We start from the raw sequence: 16,311 nt of genomic DNA, 5'->3' as shown, positions 1-16,311 counted from the left end.
CGCAAGCACTTAAAAATCTTAAAAGGAGTAAAAATATTGATTATTTCGAGTTTGAAACCTTTAGCGCCTGTTTCAATCAGTTCGTTGGATTTCTCGCTTCCTTACGATAAGAAYTCGAAGCATTTTGAGATCGMYCGCTACCCCATGTGAAATTGTCRGCCAAAATCCAAATTTAAGGTAAGCAAAAGCTGGAAAACGGTTTAGGGGGCGGAATCAAAAGTACAAAAAGCGACACACAAAAGGTAATTAGGCGCTGTCGTCAAGGTTCGCTTCATCGATCAAAAGTAACCACGAGCGTTTTGGGGGACTTTYGGCGAGGYTGAAAAGCGCTCCCCCTGGGGGAAATGTTTGCTCGAGGGCGACCGCCCACGATTAGACACAGTGGGTTTGTTTAAACAACCCGAAGCTGGATCGGAGGCCCAAAAATGCCCAATTCTCAGAGCTCATCTGGGGAGAGTAGAGAAAGAACAGAAGTCATATACGCTCTAAAATGGGCATCTAAAGGGTTTAGGAAGCGAAAATTAATTCGCTCAAAAGGCTTGTATTTTTCTCAAGTCGCCTTTTAGAAGAAGAAAAACTTCAATTTTTTCTATTATTTCCCTATAGTCTTCATGTGCTGTTCGACAAAAGGTTTTGAAGCTTCACATGCGATAAATCGGCATTGATAAGACACTTTCAGGCCGGCTGACACTATCGGGACGTGCAAGAATTTAATTAATTAACCTGAAGGATTAAATTAATTAAGGAAAACATCCATATGGTGGTGTTTGCCTGTTTATCCGGAAAAATTAGCACTATTGACGTCATGCCACGTTTACAATGATTAATTTATTATTGGACCGATCCATCAGCCGCTCAGACAGCGCCTCTTCTTGTCAGTTGCTTATTTTCGTTTGTATCAATATTTGTGCGTGAAAAACGAGGAATTGGTTCAGTGCCAGATAAACAGCCACATGCCGATTAAACCACTAACGGTGTCGTTTTCTGTTGAATATGACCAATAGGAACGAATGGACTGAAAAAAGTAAAAACTCAGCTCGGACGTAGAGAGTTCGCCCTTTCGGTGGCCCGCGTCTCAATAAAGCCACCCCCGATGATCCTGCCGCCAAAGAGCACGTGACGTCCCGGATTACTGGCGGCTGTTGCAGCAGGAAAATTGCCCGTTTTGGCGGCATATTGCTCGGTCACTCTTTTCCTGCTCGGATGCGCGCAATCTGTTTCCATCCGCATGTCACATGATGGGGACACAACAGATTATCCGACGCAAATCCTGCATGGCTCCCAAGCGCAAAAAACATCGACTGTCTTCGTTTATCGACGAAAATAAACCCTTAATTCTTATATGAAAATTACGTTTCATTTTAATAGGTCTAGAGTCCAAGCGAAGCAAGGCCTAGACCAAAAGTTGCACGGTCTGGTTCTTGCGCAAGCGGCCAGAGAAACCCACTTAAACTGAATGCCTGATGATGATAGAAAAGCGAAATTTTCAGCACAAGGACAGGAAACTTTGCTCTTTTCAACGCTGAACTCCCCACGTCTCTATCTCGTTTCGTTCAATCACAATTTCTGAACTCACCTTCCATTTGCCAGCCAAGTTAGTCGCAATATTGTTAAAAAAATGCGTCACTAAACCGGCATCGAAGGCAGAAGAGTGAATTTTTCAGCACGAAAACGGCAAACTGCGATTTCCCCGACGCAAAAATCCCCATTCTTTTATCTCCTGTAGTTTTGAGTCCTACCTGGAAGCCAGATTAGTCGCGGCTATTAATGAAGCAAACAACCTGTTACAAAAATTTGTAACTAAAGAACTGATGATGGCGGAAATCGGAAAGTTTTCAGGATAAAAACCGCAAACTTTGTTCTTCTCAACGCAGAAATCGCGCTGCTTCCACCTGATTTTGTTAAGTTGCACATTTTGAGAGAATTAATATTTTTCTAAAAATCGACTTCTACCCTTTATTCACATGCGTGTTTGGTGAGCTCAAAGCATTGCTTTTCATGTAAGAAATGTTGTTCTTCTCAACGCAAAAATCGCTCTGCTTTTGTTGAGTCGCAATACATTTTTTAACGTGACTTTCCACAAGTCACCTTAAGATTGGAAAACAGTCGAGTGGAAACGCGAAATTTTCAGCACAAAGAACCGAAACTTTGTTACTTCCGACAACAAAATCGCCATGTTCGCACCTCTCTTCATTCAGTCGCAAATAATTAAACGCGCCGTTTGCAATTCACCACTAAACGCTCTTCCGGTCCCTCGCCTGGCAATTGCAGATTATTCATCAAAAAATGCCTGGGCTGTTCCGAAAGAGTCTCGCCAGAAGAACTGGTGATGCGCGCAAGCGAAAGCATCTTCCATCTTCGATGCTTCGTTTGCGTGGTGTGCGGCATCAGACTGCAAAAGGGCGACCTCTACGTGATCAAACAGGGACAACTCTTCTGTCGGATCGACTACGAAAAAGAGGTGGAAATGATGCAGGGCTTCGGCTATGGTAATTTGCCCACTGCGCTGGAAACTCCGCCCTTTAAACTGGCACAGGAAACTTTGCAGGTGAGTTTATATGCGACGACCTGATCCAGTCGACCAGATCGCATGATGGACGCCGAGGGCCGAAACGTCCGCGCACCATCCTCACCACCCAACAACGAAGGGCCTTCAAGGCCTCCTTCGAGGTGAGCCCGAAGCCCTGCCGCAAAGTGAGGGAGGCCTTGGCCAAGGATACCGGGCTGAGTGTCCGGATTGTGCAGGTAAACTGGAATGAGGCTCTGGATAGTACGGATAATCCTGCTTGCGTAGGTCTGGTTCCAGAACCAGCGCGCTAAGATGAAGAAGATCCAGAAAAAGGCCCGGCAGGACAAAGGCGGCAAGGACTCGGAGAGCGAGAAGGAGAAGCTGAGTGTGAAGGAGGAGGAACCAAGTAATCTGCCCAAGGCGCCACCTTTGGCTGTTCTGGAGCACGGAATTTGTTGTTGCAGGTCCCCACTCCACGCCATTCTTCAACGACAGCTGCAGCGACACGGAAACAACCGCCGGCGAAGAAAACCCGCTCCAAAACCAAGATAACTCCCACTTTTCCAGCATCAAGGAAGAAATCGATTCTGATGCCTTCTTCTACAAAGGGAACAACACTCTACAGATACACTCCTTCTCAGGTAAACCTTTGACAACCTAAAGCCACAACCTCCTCACTCCCCAGACATTCAGGGTTGGACTTAAAGTCGCGAAGGGAGGACAACTACCTGGGACTCCCCTTCCCCAACTCCATCGACTCGAGCAATTCCTCCATGTTCGTCCAACCGCCAGCGGCTCACCAACATCATCCGCACACTCTCCCAGGTCTGAACCCCATCGACCGGCTCTACTCCATGCAAAACTCCTACTTTTGTGGGGAAGATGCGGCTGAGCCCTGAAAGGTTTTGCTGGCTGACTTGGTGAGGAATCAGTTGGAGTTGGAGGGAGGAACGAATGGGTTGCAAAATTCCCAATATTTTAGTTTTGTTAAATTAGAGCATGCAATTGCGGAAATGTCTCTGGATGGTTTTCTAGGCCAGCATGCGGCGGTGCATCAGCAAGCCACCCTGTACATACTATGTGAATATTTCATGTGCTTTTCCAGAGCAACAATATAAAGCAGCTTCTAGATTTGGCATTTTGATCGATTCATAACGAATAAATCCAAAGACTGATGCTTCTGCAGTATTATTTATCCAAAAAATCGCTTCGGTTTTCCAAATTCCTGCACTATTTCCCTGGCAGATAAAGGTACGTTTATAGTGATTTCTAATTAACAGACGCTCTCTGCACAAGGCGACTTAGTGCAGTAGCTGTGGCAGTAGTTTCCATTCAGGACAGAAGGATCATTGTCTTCAGGTAATGTATGGACCATTAGGGATTCAATATGCTTTGACAATGTGGAATTCGGGCCTGTAATGGTGTAAGATCGGCTAATACTACACGACCCCATGCAGCTAACGATAGTGCCATTAAGGGCTGGATAGGGTCGAGGGTGCGTCCAATAATAACGTGTCCAACAGATCCCCAAAATCGGCGTCTTCGCTCACTTTTTGCAATAAATTTCCATGTTAGGCCGATTGTTTAAATAACAGCCACTATCGACTGCACCTGCCTCCACCCCAGCCGCCCAACACAATAATCAGAGGGGGTAAAATCGGCAGTAAAGGGGTGGTGAAGTTAAAAAGACATTAGTTTATCATGCAGATAAAGACGTAGGTATTTTAAAGAGTGAAATTAGATATTAGCGATTCGTTGGGGTGACTTTCGAATAATTGTTCATGGGGGTGGCCACTGGGGCGGCATAATATGCTAAGCGAATGACCACTTAATGAGCCACAAAATTGATGAATGATGCGGCAAAAATAATCAAACACGTGTCCAATCTGGACCGGAATCTCCAGACCAGCAGCTGATCGGCTCAGGTGAGTTATTGAACACCTAATAAACATATTTGCCCAGGTCGGCATTCGCTTTCCAGATATCCAGAGCAAATATCACGAGTGAGTAAATAGAGGAAAAGTATTCCTTCACGGATTATGAACCCGATTGGGTACACAGGTGCGACTTGATGATTGAACAATTGTACACCTGCAATTTGAGGCTTATTTCCCCGATACCCAAGAGCTCGATTATCTTATCGCTCGGTTTGTTTGCCCTTTTGGCCTGTTTCTACATGCGTTTCCATCCTATTTTTAGATATTGCCAATTGCCAAAATCCTGCAAAGTGTATCAGCGGATTTTGACCAGAAAACGAGACGTTGGATTAAGCACCGTTGCTTCTTACGCCACGGGATTTTATGCACAAAACCAAAAAATATTCGCAGTGCCAAAACCCCATTTCTTTGCTCTTTTCAATGCTGAAATCCCCATACTACCATCTCCTTTCGTTTGGCCGCAGTTGATTTGTAAACGCTGCTCTTCTTACGGGTCACGTCGGACGCGGTTATTGCAAAAACATTTGCAAATTCCTCTGATGATGACTGCAAAGCGAAATTTTCAGTGTAAGGACAAAAACTTCTGCTCTTTTCAACTCTGACCTCCCCAGATTTCCACCTCTTTTCATCGACTCGCAATTAATTTTTAAATGAAACTACTACACTTGCAAGCGAAAAGGAAAAGGCGTTGGAAAAGCGTCACTAAATGCCCAACTAAAGCATTGAATTACTCAGAGTAAGAAGAGAAAACTTTAGTTTCTTCCACAAAAAAATCTTGTATGGCCCTTTTGTTTAGTCTCAATGGATTTTCAAACGGGACTTCCACCTGGATTCCATTCAGTCCATGGACATGTACAGCAAAGATTTGTCACTCAACCATAGATGATGCCAGAAAATCAAAAATTTCGGGACAAAAACACAAAGAGGGAATCTTGTGAACGCAAAAATTATCAGGCTTGTGTCTCGTCTTTAGTTTAGTCACAGATGTATTTTAATGCGCCCAACCATACCAGTCGCAACATTGCTGGACAAGTTTGAAAACTCGTTAATAAAATGTTGTTGATGGCGCTCAGGTGAAACTTTCAGCACAAAGACACCAATCTTCATTCTTGTCAAAGCAAAAATCTGCATGCTTCTATCTGCCTTCGTTTAGTCGCAATTCATTTTTAAATGCGACTTCTACTTGCAAGCCGCATCAAGAGCAGCTGTTGGTCAATTTTGGAAAATCGCCAATAAATGCCTGATGATGAGAGAAAAGCGAGCTTTTCGCCAAAAAACGACAAGTATTTACTTTTTCCGGGACAGAAATGCCCATGTTTGCATCTCTCTGAGTTTAGTCGCAATTCATTTTTAAGCGCGACTTCTACTTGCAAGCCATATTAAGAGCGACTGTTGGTCAAGATTGGAAAATCGACACTAAATGCCTAATAATGAGAGAAAAGCGAACTTATCAGCAAAAAAGGACAACTATTTGCTCTTTCCGGAACAGAAATGTCCATGTTTGCATCTCTTTTAGTTTAGTCGAAATTCATTTTAAACGCGACTTTTACTTGCTAGCCGTGTCAAGAGCGGCTGTTGGTCAAGTTTGGAAATTCGCCACCAAATGCCTGATGATGGGAGAAAAGCGAGATTTTCTACAAAAAAAGGACCACAATTTGCTCTTTCCGGAACAGGAATTCCTATGTTTTCATCTCCCCTAGTTTAGTCATAGTTAATTTTTAAACGCGAGCACTCAGGACAAGTTTGGAATTCGTCACTAAACGCTTGATGATTGCAAAAACGCGAAATTTTCAGTAAAAAGCCAGCAGCATTGGCTGTTTTCGGCGCAAAAATGCGTATGTTTCTGTTTCATTTAGCTCATTCCCAAATATTTTTTGAAAAGAATTTCCACTAACAGGCCGGAATCAGAAATGTATCGCAACATTAATCACGCATAAAGCACTAACTTCCATGCTCCTACCACTTCCAGGGCAGTTACAATATAATTTTTAACTTTCTCCTCTAAGTCGAGTGACTGTGTGAACCCGTGCGATAAAAATCTGTTAAAAACGATAACCATCCACGGGGATTGTTTCTCAACAAGTCAATATGTTTCTGAACGAGGGTTGTCGATGTCGCATAATAAAATCTATTTCCGATAAAACACTTGGAACGGCACACGACACACTCAAACTTCCCCTCACTTTACAACAAATTTGCGAGTGTGATTTCCTTCGCATGATTACCCGACATTTCAATTTCCATGGCTTTTTGCCCAAGAAGCAAAAGACAGCCATTTTTTATGGGAAGATGCTGCTCTTTGAGCTGAAGAAATCGATGAGGACATTTAGCAGATGCTAAATTACTGGTGTGAAAACCACAAGAGAAAACATGTGAAAGCTTTTCGGCAAATCAAGATGCTCTTGAACAACATTATTCAGCTTGCAAATGCGAAAATCATCCCCCCGAACGTCGATTGCCCTATAGTAGGCCCTCGGTTTAATATCCCTCCAGGGCGCAGTCATCTATCAGGGGATGTAAACAGACAAGAGTTTTATTAAAAGTCAGGCCACGGAATACGTCACGGGCCTTTAGGGTTGGCGCAAAGGCCAGACAAGGTTCTCCCGATATATTTGCGTCGCAGGGCAAGACCAATCCAGGCCAGAAAACTTCCAAGTTTCCGAAAACTTTGGCCAACTAGCTTTTTTGCAGGTGATTCCGGCCACCCTTTCAGCCCGGGGAAACGCGTCTCCTGCTGAAACGCGACGACACAATGACGGCATTAGTCCTGCGACCAAACAAAGAATTTAATATGTGCCAACGATCGACAATGGATAATCCCTTGGAGCATGCCGTTAATCTCTGGATCTATATGGGCCTACCGCCGACACGTCTTCGGGGGGTCCCCATGGATAAAGGGAATTGATTCCCCGCGCACGTGGATCCGTTTGATGCCCTCTGATTCGAATCAAGGGGGCGTAATTGTAACAGGTAACTTTCAATCAGAAAACTCCGCGTTTTCTCAACCATTTCAATGGCTTTTTGTTGCAATTAATTCTTTCTCCTTCGGTTTACACTGCCGAATTCACCCACTTTTGTGATATGGTCAGACTAAACCTCGAAAAGACTGTAATTCTACACTTGCAAAAATAAATTTTCCGAATTTTCTCCGCTCAAAACTGAGATATCTTTTAAGCGCGGAAGGTGCCAAGTTGGAACGTAGCAACCCGCAGTCCATGTTGCATCTCTCACAAAATCCTGGTGCGCGAGTGAGGTAACCGATGCCAGTTGCGTTCCTGAATGGAAAATGAATTGCATTCAGCTGGTTTAAACCAGACTGTGTATCCTGCAGACTAGGGCCTAAACATCCGAAAATCAGCAGTTAATCAGTGCAAAAGCCCTTATGGATTTCGATGAGCGATTAATAATAACAGAAATGTCTTGGAATTGGCATCTGGCGGCCAGAGCGAGCTGAACAATGGCAACCATTACAGGAATGCGGCCTGCAGAAACAGGTGTCGCAGGCCCGCAACTGCTTGTCCTGCGGTTTGATTTTCCTGCATTATCCCCCTGCGGCCAAAGCATCCGATCCAGGTTTCTTCCAGACAAATCTCCATTTTCGGCCCCAGTCGATGTCTTCCTCTTTCAGCTCCCATCGTCCATTTGACATCGCCGAAAGGCGCAAAAAATTAGGTCCTCGCCTTCAAACAGTCCCATTCCTCCATATAAGACTGATGGAAAACAATGGAAGAGAGAAATCGTTTGCGAAGCTGCAAAAGGAATTCCAGCCGTTGACGATAGATAAAAAAAGCGGAGAAAAATCCGAAGTATCTGGCCCAAGGAAGAGTCGCATTGATAAATAGTCCCGAGGGATGTGCCAGCTTTAACGCAGGGGCGTAGACGCGGGGTTTGCAGAAAAATCACAAGTTCTCTCCAGGCCAAACTCTCCTAGAGCGAGCGCTCCAGTCGGCCCTAGTTGGTTCCGGTGAAAAAGGCAATTTTTCCCTTCGGTTGAGTCGCGCCACTGCTTCCAAGAGATATTCTGTTCAGTCGTACAGAACAAGGATCAAGAAACTGGCAAAAGTGGGGATCCGGAGCGAAAGAAGCCTCCATTCCGCCCCTTGGCCGGCCCCCCAGGGCAACGGGGAATCCAATATCGGGTCCCGGCCCTGCATTCTTGTTGTCCAAGAGATTGTGGGGATCGGGCCCTTTTTCTCGGCAAGAATGCCCTTTGTTTATGCTCGACTTTCTAAATAATAATAATCAATGGCTTGTTGGCTAAGTAGTGGTTGTCTGTCTCAATGGGGCATTAACGGAATATTCATAGGACGATAGTCAACTTTCTGAAGCAATTCGGTGTAGAAAAAGTCCATTTTTATGCTGCTTCTCAAGACTTTCGAAAACTTTAGAGACTGTTTAATGTTGAAGTTGTGCTGGCGCAGTGAGAAATAAAAAAATTGTGCGTTTTTCTTGCGCCTCTAACAGTGTCGTGGACGTAGGTAGTGGATGCATTTGGAAAATCCCATGAAAGCAAGACCGACACGCTCCAGAAAATCCCGCAAATTCCGCCCACCGTCGCCTAAATCATTCATAATTCCCGGGAGTCACGTGGCCGGCACATTAGTTGGTCATTAATTCAAACGGTCCCGGAGTTATAAAATAGTTATGACTCCTGAAGTTTATGGCACCGAGCTGCGGTCCGGGTTTGGGTTTCGCACGCCCGACTTTGCTTCATTAAACTCCCCCGGAATTTATGTGAAATGGATTTAATAAACTGCCAGAAGTAGAAAAGTCTACGTGGTCCTGGTGTGTACTTTTCATTTCTTCCGGTTCAAAAGCTTCTAGGGACTAGGAGGAAATTGTCGATTATCCAGACAGAATCCTGGCAGAATCCGCTCGATTCTCAATCGGGCTTATTCCGAAACGTCGCTGTAAAACAATATGGAATCGGTCCCGACAAATCCCCGCGCCCTGTCGTCGCTTGTCCCCAGGTTAAACCCCAAATCCGCCCCGGTCGTAAAGTGAAACTCCAACGCGCCCCTGCCTCGTTCGGGGTCATTTTCCGCCACTTTTACCTGTTTATTGGGGATCATAAAGCCTTATTGCCCTCCAGTTTGCCGCCATGCTTCCTTCCTTCGTCGTCTTCCTCCTCTTAATGTCTTACGTAATCCCGGACTTGCTCAACAGTGGGCTGGATTCGGTTCCACATTGTTTCATATTTCATAAAGCAGCCGACGAATTACCAGTTTTGACTCCATTATGAATGGGAATTTGTAATGGATAAATTGAGAAGAACATGGCCTCATTGTTTAATTGGAAACGGTGCAGTTTAATCCTTCGAGCCGGGTTAGATGAGGAAATTCGCGATTTGATTGAAATGATTTGAGGGCGAGTTCCTTTTTAAAACGAAACAACCTGGAACGTTGTTGCATTAGATAGAGCAAAGTCCACTTATATGCTATGCATCATCGAGGATTTTGGAGAAATTTTTCGAAATAGGACCATTTTTTGCATCTTTTTCGTTCTAAACGTTTTTCCGGAAGATCGCAGCAGCTGCACAATTGGCTCATTTTTCACTAAACAGAACAAAGAGTTCCATTCCGGGTCGTCAGCAGGGACTTTTGTGCATTTTTTTTAATGAAGATGATAGTCTGCCCGCTTTTTGCAAGTTTTTCTTTGAAAATTTATTCCTTGAACAGAAAGCCATACGGAATGTTAAATCGCGATTAGTTAAATAAAGCAAAGGCTGTTTTATTGCCGATAAAAATATCCATATCGTGTCATCATCAGAGATTTTGGGGGATTTTTTCTAACAAAGTTATTAAGGGCGGTTTTTCCCAAGTTTTCCTATACTGAATGAATTGAATAGTCAGCTCTGGAACAAAAAATTTGATGAAATATTGACTCATTTTCCACTAAACAGTGCAAAGTTTACTCTATCAACGGTAAGAGTTCCATTCCGGGTCGTCAGCAGGGACTTTTGTGGATTTTTTTTTAATGAAGATAGTCTGCCCGCTTTTTGCAAGTTTTTCTTTGAAAATTTATTCCTTGAACACGAAGCCATATGAAAAGTTAAATCGCTATTAGTTAAATAAAGCAAAGCCTGTTTTGCTGCTGATAAAAATATTCATATCGTCTCATCATCAGAGATTTTAGGGGATTTTTTTCTAACAAAGTTATTAAGGGCGGTTTTTCCCAAGTTTTCCTATACTGAATGAACTGAATAGTCAGCTCTGGAACAAAAAAATTGCTGAAATATTGACTCATTTTCCACTAAACAGTGCAAAGTTTACTCTATCAACGGTAAAAGTTCCATTCCGGGTCGTCAGCAGGGACATTTGTGGATTTTTTTTAATGAAGATAGTCTGCCCGCTTTTTGCAAGTTTTTCTTTGAAAATGTATTCCTTGAACGGGAAGCCATACGGAAAGTTAAATCGCTATTAGTTAAATAAAGCAAAGGCTGTTTTATTGCTGATAAAAATATCCATATTGTGTCATCATCAGAGATTTTGGGGGATTTTTTCTAACAAAGTTATTAAGGGCGGTTTTTCCCAAGTTTTCCTATACTGAATGAACTGAATAGTCAGCTCTGGAACAAAAAATTTGCTGAAATATTGACTCATTTTCCACTAAACAGTGCAAAGCTTACTCTATCAACGGTGAGAGTTCCATTCCGGGTCGTCAGCAGGGACTTTTGTGGAGTTTTTTGAATGAAGATAGTCTTCCCGCTTTTTGCAACTTTTTCTTTGAAAATTTATTCCTTGAACAGGAAGCCATACGGAAAGTTAAATCGTTATTTGTTAAATAAAGCAAAGTCTGTTTTACTGCTGATAAAAATATGCATATCGTGTTATCATCAGAGATTTTGAGGGAATTTCTGCCAACAAAGTTATTAAGGGCGGATTGTTTTCCAACTTATCCAAATTGTCCAACAAAAAATCTGCTTAAATATTGACTCATTTTCCATTAAAAAGAGAAAAGTCGATTCTATGAACAGTGAGAGATTTGATTTCAGCTTATCATAGGAAATTCTGAAAGAAGTCCTTTTAAATTTTTCAAATTTTTCTTTGGAAATTACTTCGTTGAAGATGAAACAAGAAAATTACCTCCTTGTGCATCGAATGGTACAAAGGCTCTTCTACGAGGGCCAACAATTTCCATATCTCCTCATTAACAGAGATTTTTTGGGAAGATTTTGAAACAATATAATTACAGGCGATTTTTTGTAAGTTTTCCTATAAAATTTCCACTTTGAAACACACAATCAGTAGACGACTTGCCCCATTTTCCACCAAATAGAAAACCATCCATTCTATGTACAGTGAAAGTTTCCATTTCGGCTTATTAACAGAGATATTTTGAGAATTTGGGGGAAGAGAGTTTTGCCGCTTTTACGCAATTTTTGCAAGATATTCTTTAAAAAATGTATTTTTTAACATAGAAACAGCTGGAAAACTATCGCTTGAGTCGTGAAATGTAATACATTCTATTATACCAGTGGTGAGAATTTCAATAATATCTTATCATATGGGATTTTTCAAAACAGGGTTTTTATGAGCGATTTTTTGCAAGTGCTTCCATAAATATTCAGCTTCTGAGCACGGAATCGGTCGAAAACCGGCCTAATTTTCCACAAAATTGAGAAAAGTCGTGGGTAGAAACTACGGTTTCGGCTTATCATCAGCGATTTTTGGAAATGTTTTGTTGAGCTTTTATGAAATTTCATGCAACTTTTCTTTGAAAATGGATCTCTTGTCCATAAAATCAATTTGCACATTAACTCTTGATAGTCTTGATCCATTAAATAAAGCAAAGTTTATTCTGCAAATGGAGAAATTGTTCATCTCGTCTTATCATCAAGGATTTTTGGGGAATTTTCCGAAACTGGGTTATTTCTTGCAAGTGTTTCCATCAATATTCAGCTTTTGAGCACGAATTCGGTCGAAAACTTTCGTCCACCGGATAGAGAAAAATCCACTTTATGGAGGGTACGAGTTTCCATTTCGGCTTATCATCAGGGAGAGATTTTATGCAATTTTGTGCAACTTTTCTTATGAAAATTGATTGCTTGTTCATAAAATCACTTGGCACATTGATTTTTAATCCATTAAATAAAGCACAATTTATTCAACAAATGGCGGAAATTTCCATATCGTTTCATCATCAGGAATTTTTGGGGAGGTTTTGGAAACAGGATAATTATAAGCGATTTTTCGCTAGTATGTCTATTAAAATTCAGCTATGGGCACGAAATCGGTCAAAAACCGTCGTCATTTTCCACCGAATGGAAAAAAATCTATTTTATCGAAGGTACGAGCTTTCACTTCGGCTTGTCATCAGGGCTTTTTTGAGATATTTGAGCTTTTATGCAAATTTATGCCACTTTTCTTTGAAAATTGATCGCTTGTCCATAAAATCACTGGGCACATTAACTCGTGATCCATTAAATAGAGCAAAGTTTATTCTACCAATGGTTAAAATTTCTATCCCGGTTCATCACCAGAGATTTTTGAAAATTTTGCGACAGGGTTATTATGAGCGATTTTTTGCAAGTGTTTCCATAACTATTCAGCTCTTGAGCACGAAATCGGTCGAAAACTGGTCTAATTTTCCACGAAATAAAGAAAAGTCTGTTCTACGAAGGGTGCGAGTTTGCATGTCGGCTAATCATCAGGGATTTCTGGAGAATGTTTTAAACCAGGTAATTTTATGCTTTATGCAACTTTTCTTTGAAACTAGATCGCTTGTCCATAAAATCACTTGGCACATTAACTCTTGATCCATTAATTAAAGCAAAGTTCATTCTGCAAATGTCGAAAATTTTCATCTCGTCTCATCATCAGAGATTTTTGGGGAATTTTTCGAAACAGGGTTATTATGAGTGGTTTTTCGTAAGTTTCTCCACACATTTTTAGCTCTTGAACACGAAATCGATTGCGGACATAAGATAGATAGATAGGATTTTTGGGGAATTTATTGTAATTAGGCAATTTTGGGCCGATTTTTGCAAGATTTATAAATCAATTAAGAACATGAAACAAGCACGAAAATGGAGTAATTTTCTTTTTTTATCTCCCTTAAATCCAGGAAAGTCTATTCCGCACTTGACCAGAGTTTTCATACCCGCTCATCATCAGGTATTTTAGGGTATGTTTCTTTCGGGTTCAGGCAAATGTAGTAATTAGTTATGTTCTTGTTAGGAAAAACTCAACTACTATTGAACTAAATAGCGTTTAAAAGCATCGTGCAATGGGCATATTCAGCACTTGCCCAGTTTAATTGCTGTTCGCCCCATCGATTTCGAGATTTTTCCTCAACGACTTTCTTAGTATAATCGAACAGCTGAAAATCCCTGTGTCAGATGTGCAAAGGCAAATAGAGGAAAACAGCCCCATTGTGTCGAGTATCAATATTGAGCCTTCGAGGGCGCTCAGCGTCTTTTTGAGTGTTAATTAAAGTTATGCCCGTCGCCTGAAGCCATTCTCGATATTTTATTTTTCTAATTAAAAACCGTACAGGGTGCTCGCGATGGTTCTGCGAAAAACTTCGCCGCGATCCAAATTGATTCCATAATGTGGAGTGGATGATGGAATTTCAATAAATTTAAATGCAATTTACATATCGAACTGGCGCTGCGCTGCCGATTTGCAATTCGAAATGGGAAATCTATTGCGACTTGATTAAATAATTATGAACTTTCGTTTATATTGAAATTGTGTATTAATGGCGGAACAGCCGCAGCATTTAAATAACAATATCAAAGTCATTAGGCCTTCTCCCGGTCCTTCCAAATGGAACGGATTAAAACGATAGTCCTCAACAAGTGTTTTCACCGGGAAAATAAACCTCTAATTGCGGTTATGAATAAGATTATTTTCCACTTTGTTGGGCCGCAACTTTTGGAAATATTTTGCTTTGTTTCACTTATAGACACTTCCTCGAACGTTAAATTCGTCTTTTGTGCCCGCTGAACAATTCATTAACTGGATTCTGGTTTATTAGCCGGGAAAATGCCAGCATAAATTGCCTTTTCAGACGCCAATTTTCAATTGAATGGCGGTTTGTCGTTTGCTCATTGACAAAAAAAAATCGCGGGCACCATCATCACAACAACGACAACTCGTTGATGGGCCAGATGATCCCTCTTCTGCATTAATAGTTGACTGAGTCTGTTTACCAATCGGTGCACTCTTTTGACTAGAACCACCTCGAGCGTTATGAAGTGGCCCAATCTTCGTACCTATGCGGTCTCTTCAGCCGATCCTCTTGTGCATACATGCATGCCAGTTTCACATATGAGTGGGCTAATTTGGGCCCATGGGGTTCTCCTCTAACTGTTTATTATTTCGCAATCATTTATTTGAAATGACCAGGATTTTTCAATGTGCCAACCCGAAGGAATAAAACATTGGACAGGGACAAGAGTAAAACGTAAATATTAGTTGGATGCACTCTCTTAAGTGTTTTACTGGGGTTAGTTTCATAAAAGATTCTTTGAAATTCTCAGTTTCATAAATGTAGGGGGTGCAAACGACAAGCAGCAGTGGCGTCGAGATATGGGCTCATTTCACAAATCCGGCCAGGCCTAAGTTCGGTAAGCACCAATCGCTTTCACAGACAAAGCACTTTTAAAAAAGCATAACTTTTAACCCAAACTAACTATGCACTTGAAATTTTCCTGGTGTTTTAACTAAATACGATAGAGATTTTAGGAGAAAACTCACAGCCATCAGAGTGAGACCTAATTTTCTAGAAACTTCCAAAGTTGAGTCCAACTAGACACATTCAAAAGCACCTGCAAAGCCCAAAACTTGTACAGAACATTTACAAAGGATATACAAAAGTTGATTTTGTAAGACACTTCCAAGTTTGCGTTCGACCAGACACAAACAAAATACCTGCAAAGCTCTATAAAAAAATGAACAATTTGCAAAGCAAATGAAGACTCAGCCCGAAACTTCTATACAATATACACAAAGCATCTACAAAAGTTGGTGAAGAAATTCAGTGGCGTCGAGATGGGAACTAATATTTCAGAACCACCCACATTTAGGTGCGGTAAGGATACATCACAATCACTGACTAAGCTTTCTTCAAAAAATCACAACCAAACCAAACAAAATATCCAGTTCAAACTTTCCAGGGTCATTAATAGATAATCAGTGAAAATTACGAGAAAAATCAGCCCTATAAGTGAGGGGACTGATTTTGTTAGACACTTCCAAATTTGCGTTCGACTAGGCACAATACAAGACACCTGCAAAGCTGCCTAAAAGATGCACAATTTGCAAAGAAAATGAAGAGTCAGCCCGAAACTTTTAGAGAACATACAAAAGGCATCTAAAAAATTTGGTGAAAAAATTCAGTCGCGTCCAGATAGCAACTGATTTTTCAGAACTACTCAAATTCAGATGCGGAAAGGCAAGATCACAATCATTGACTAAGCTCTAGTCAAAAAATCACAACTTCCAAACCAAACAAAACATCCAGTTGAAACTTTCCAGGGTCATTAATAGATAATGAGAGAAAATTACGAGAAAAAATCAGCCCTCTAAGTGAGGGGACTGATTGTGTTAGACACTTTCAAATTTGTGTTCGACCAGACACAATACAAAACACCTGCAAAGCTCTCTAAAAAATATACAACTTGCAAAGCAAATGAAGAATCAGCCCGAAACTTTTACAGAACACATACAAAGCACCTACAAAAGTTGGTGAAGAAATTCAGTGACGTCGAGATGGGAACTAATATTTCAAAACCACTCTACTTCAGATGCGGAAAGAAAAGATCACAATCACTGACTAAGCTTTCTTCAAAAAATCACAACTTCCAAACCAAACAAAATATCCCGTTCAAACTTTCCGGGGTCATTAATAGATAATGAG

At 41.4% G+C, this 16,311-nt stretch overlaps 1 protein-coding gene across 2 annotated transcripts; it reads left to right on the top strand.

The window, feature by feature from the left end:
- The first annotated feature begins 198 nt into the window (after window positions 1–198).
- LOC109534310 (LIM homeobox transcription factor 1-beta) lies at window positions 199–3,686 on the top strand. Of its 2 annotated transcripts, none has more exons than XM_019899922.2 (5): window positions 199–2,489; window positions 2,549–2,745; window positions 2,795–2,915; window positions 2,974–3,150; window positions 3,203–3,686. In XM_019899922.2, exons 1-5 carry the CDS (start codon window positions 2,330–2,332, stop codon window positions 3,406–3,408), a joined length of 861 nt encoding a protein of 286 aa, XP_019755481.2. In that variant the 5' UTR covers window positions 199–2,329; the 3' UTR covers window positions 3,409–3,686. The 2 variants fall into 2 exon arrangements, with proteins under 2 accessions (XP_019755481.2, XP_048522237.1); XM_048666280.1 differs by having other exon boundaries at window positions 2,537–2,745.
- The last annotated feature ends 12,625 nt before the right edge of the window (window positions 3,687–16,311 follow it).

The sequence above is a fragment of the Dendroctonus ponderosae genome, unplaced genomic scaffold, assembly GCF_020466585.1.
Source record: "Dendroctonus ponderosae isolate FM_Combo_2020 unplaced genomic scaffold, Dpon_F_20191213v2 Dpon_F_20191213_456, whole genome shotgun sequence".
NCBI classification, from domain to species: Eukaryota; Metazoa; Arthropoda; class Insecta; order Coleoptera; family Curculionidae; genus Dendroctonus; species Dendroctonus ponderosae.
This window is presented reverse-complemented; position numbering and strand designations above follow the sequence as displayed.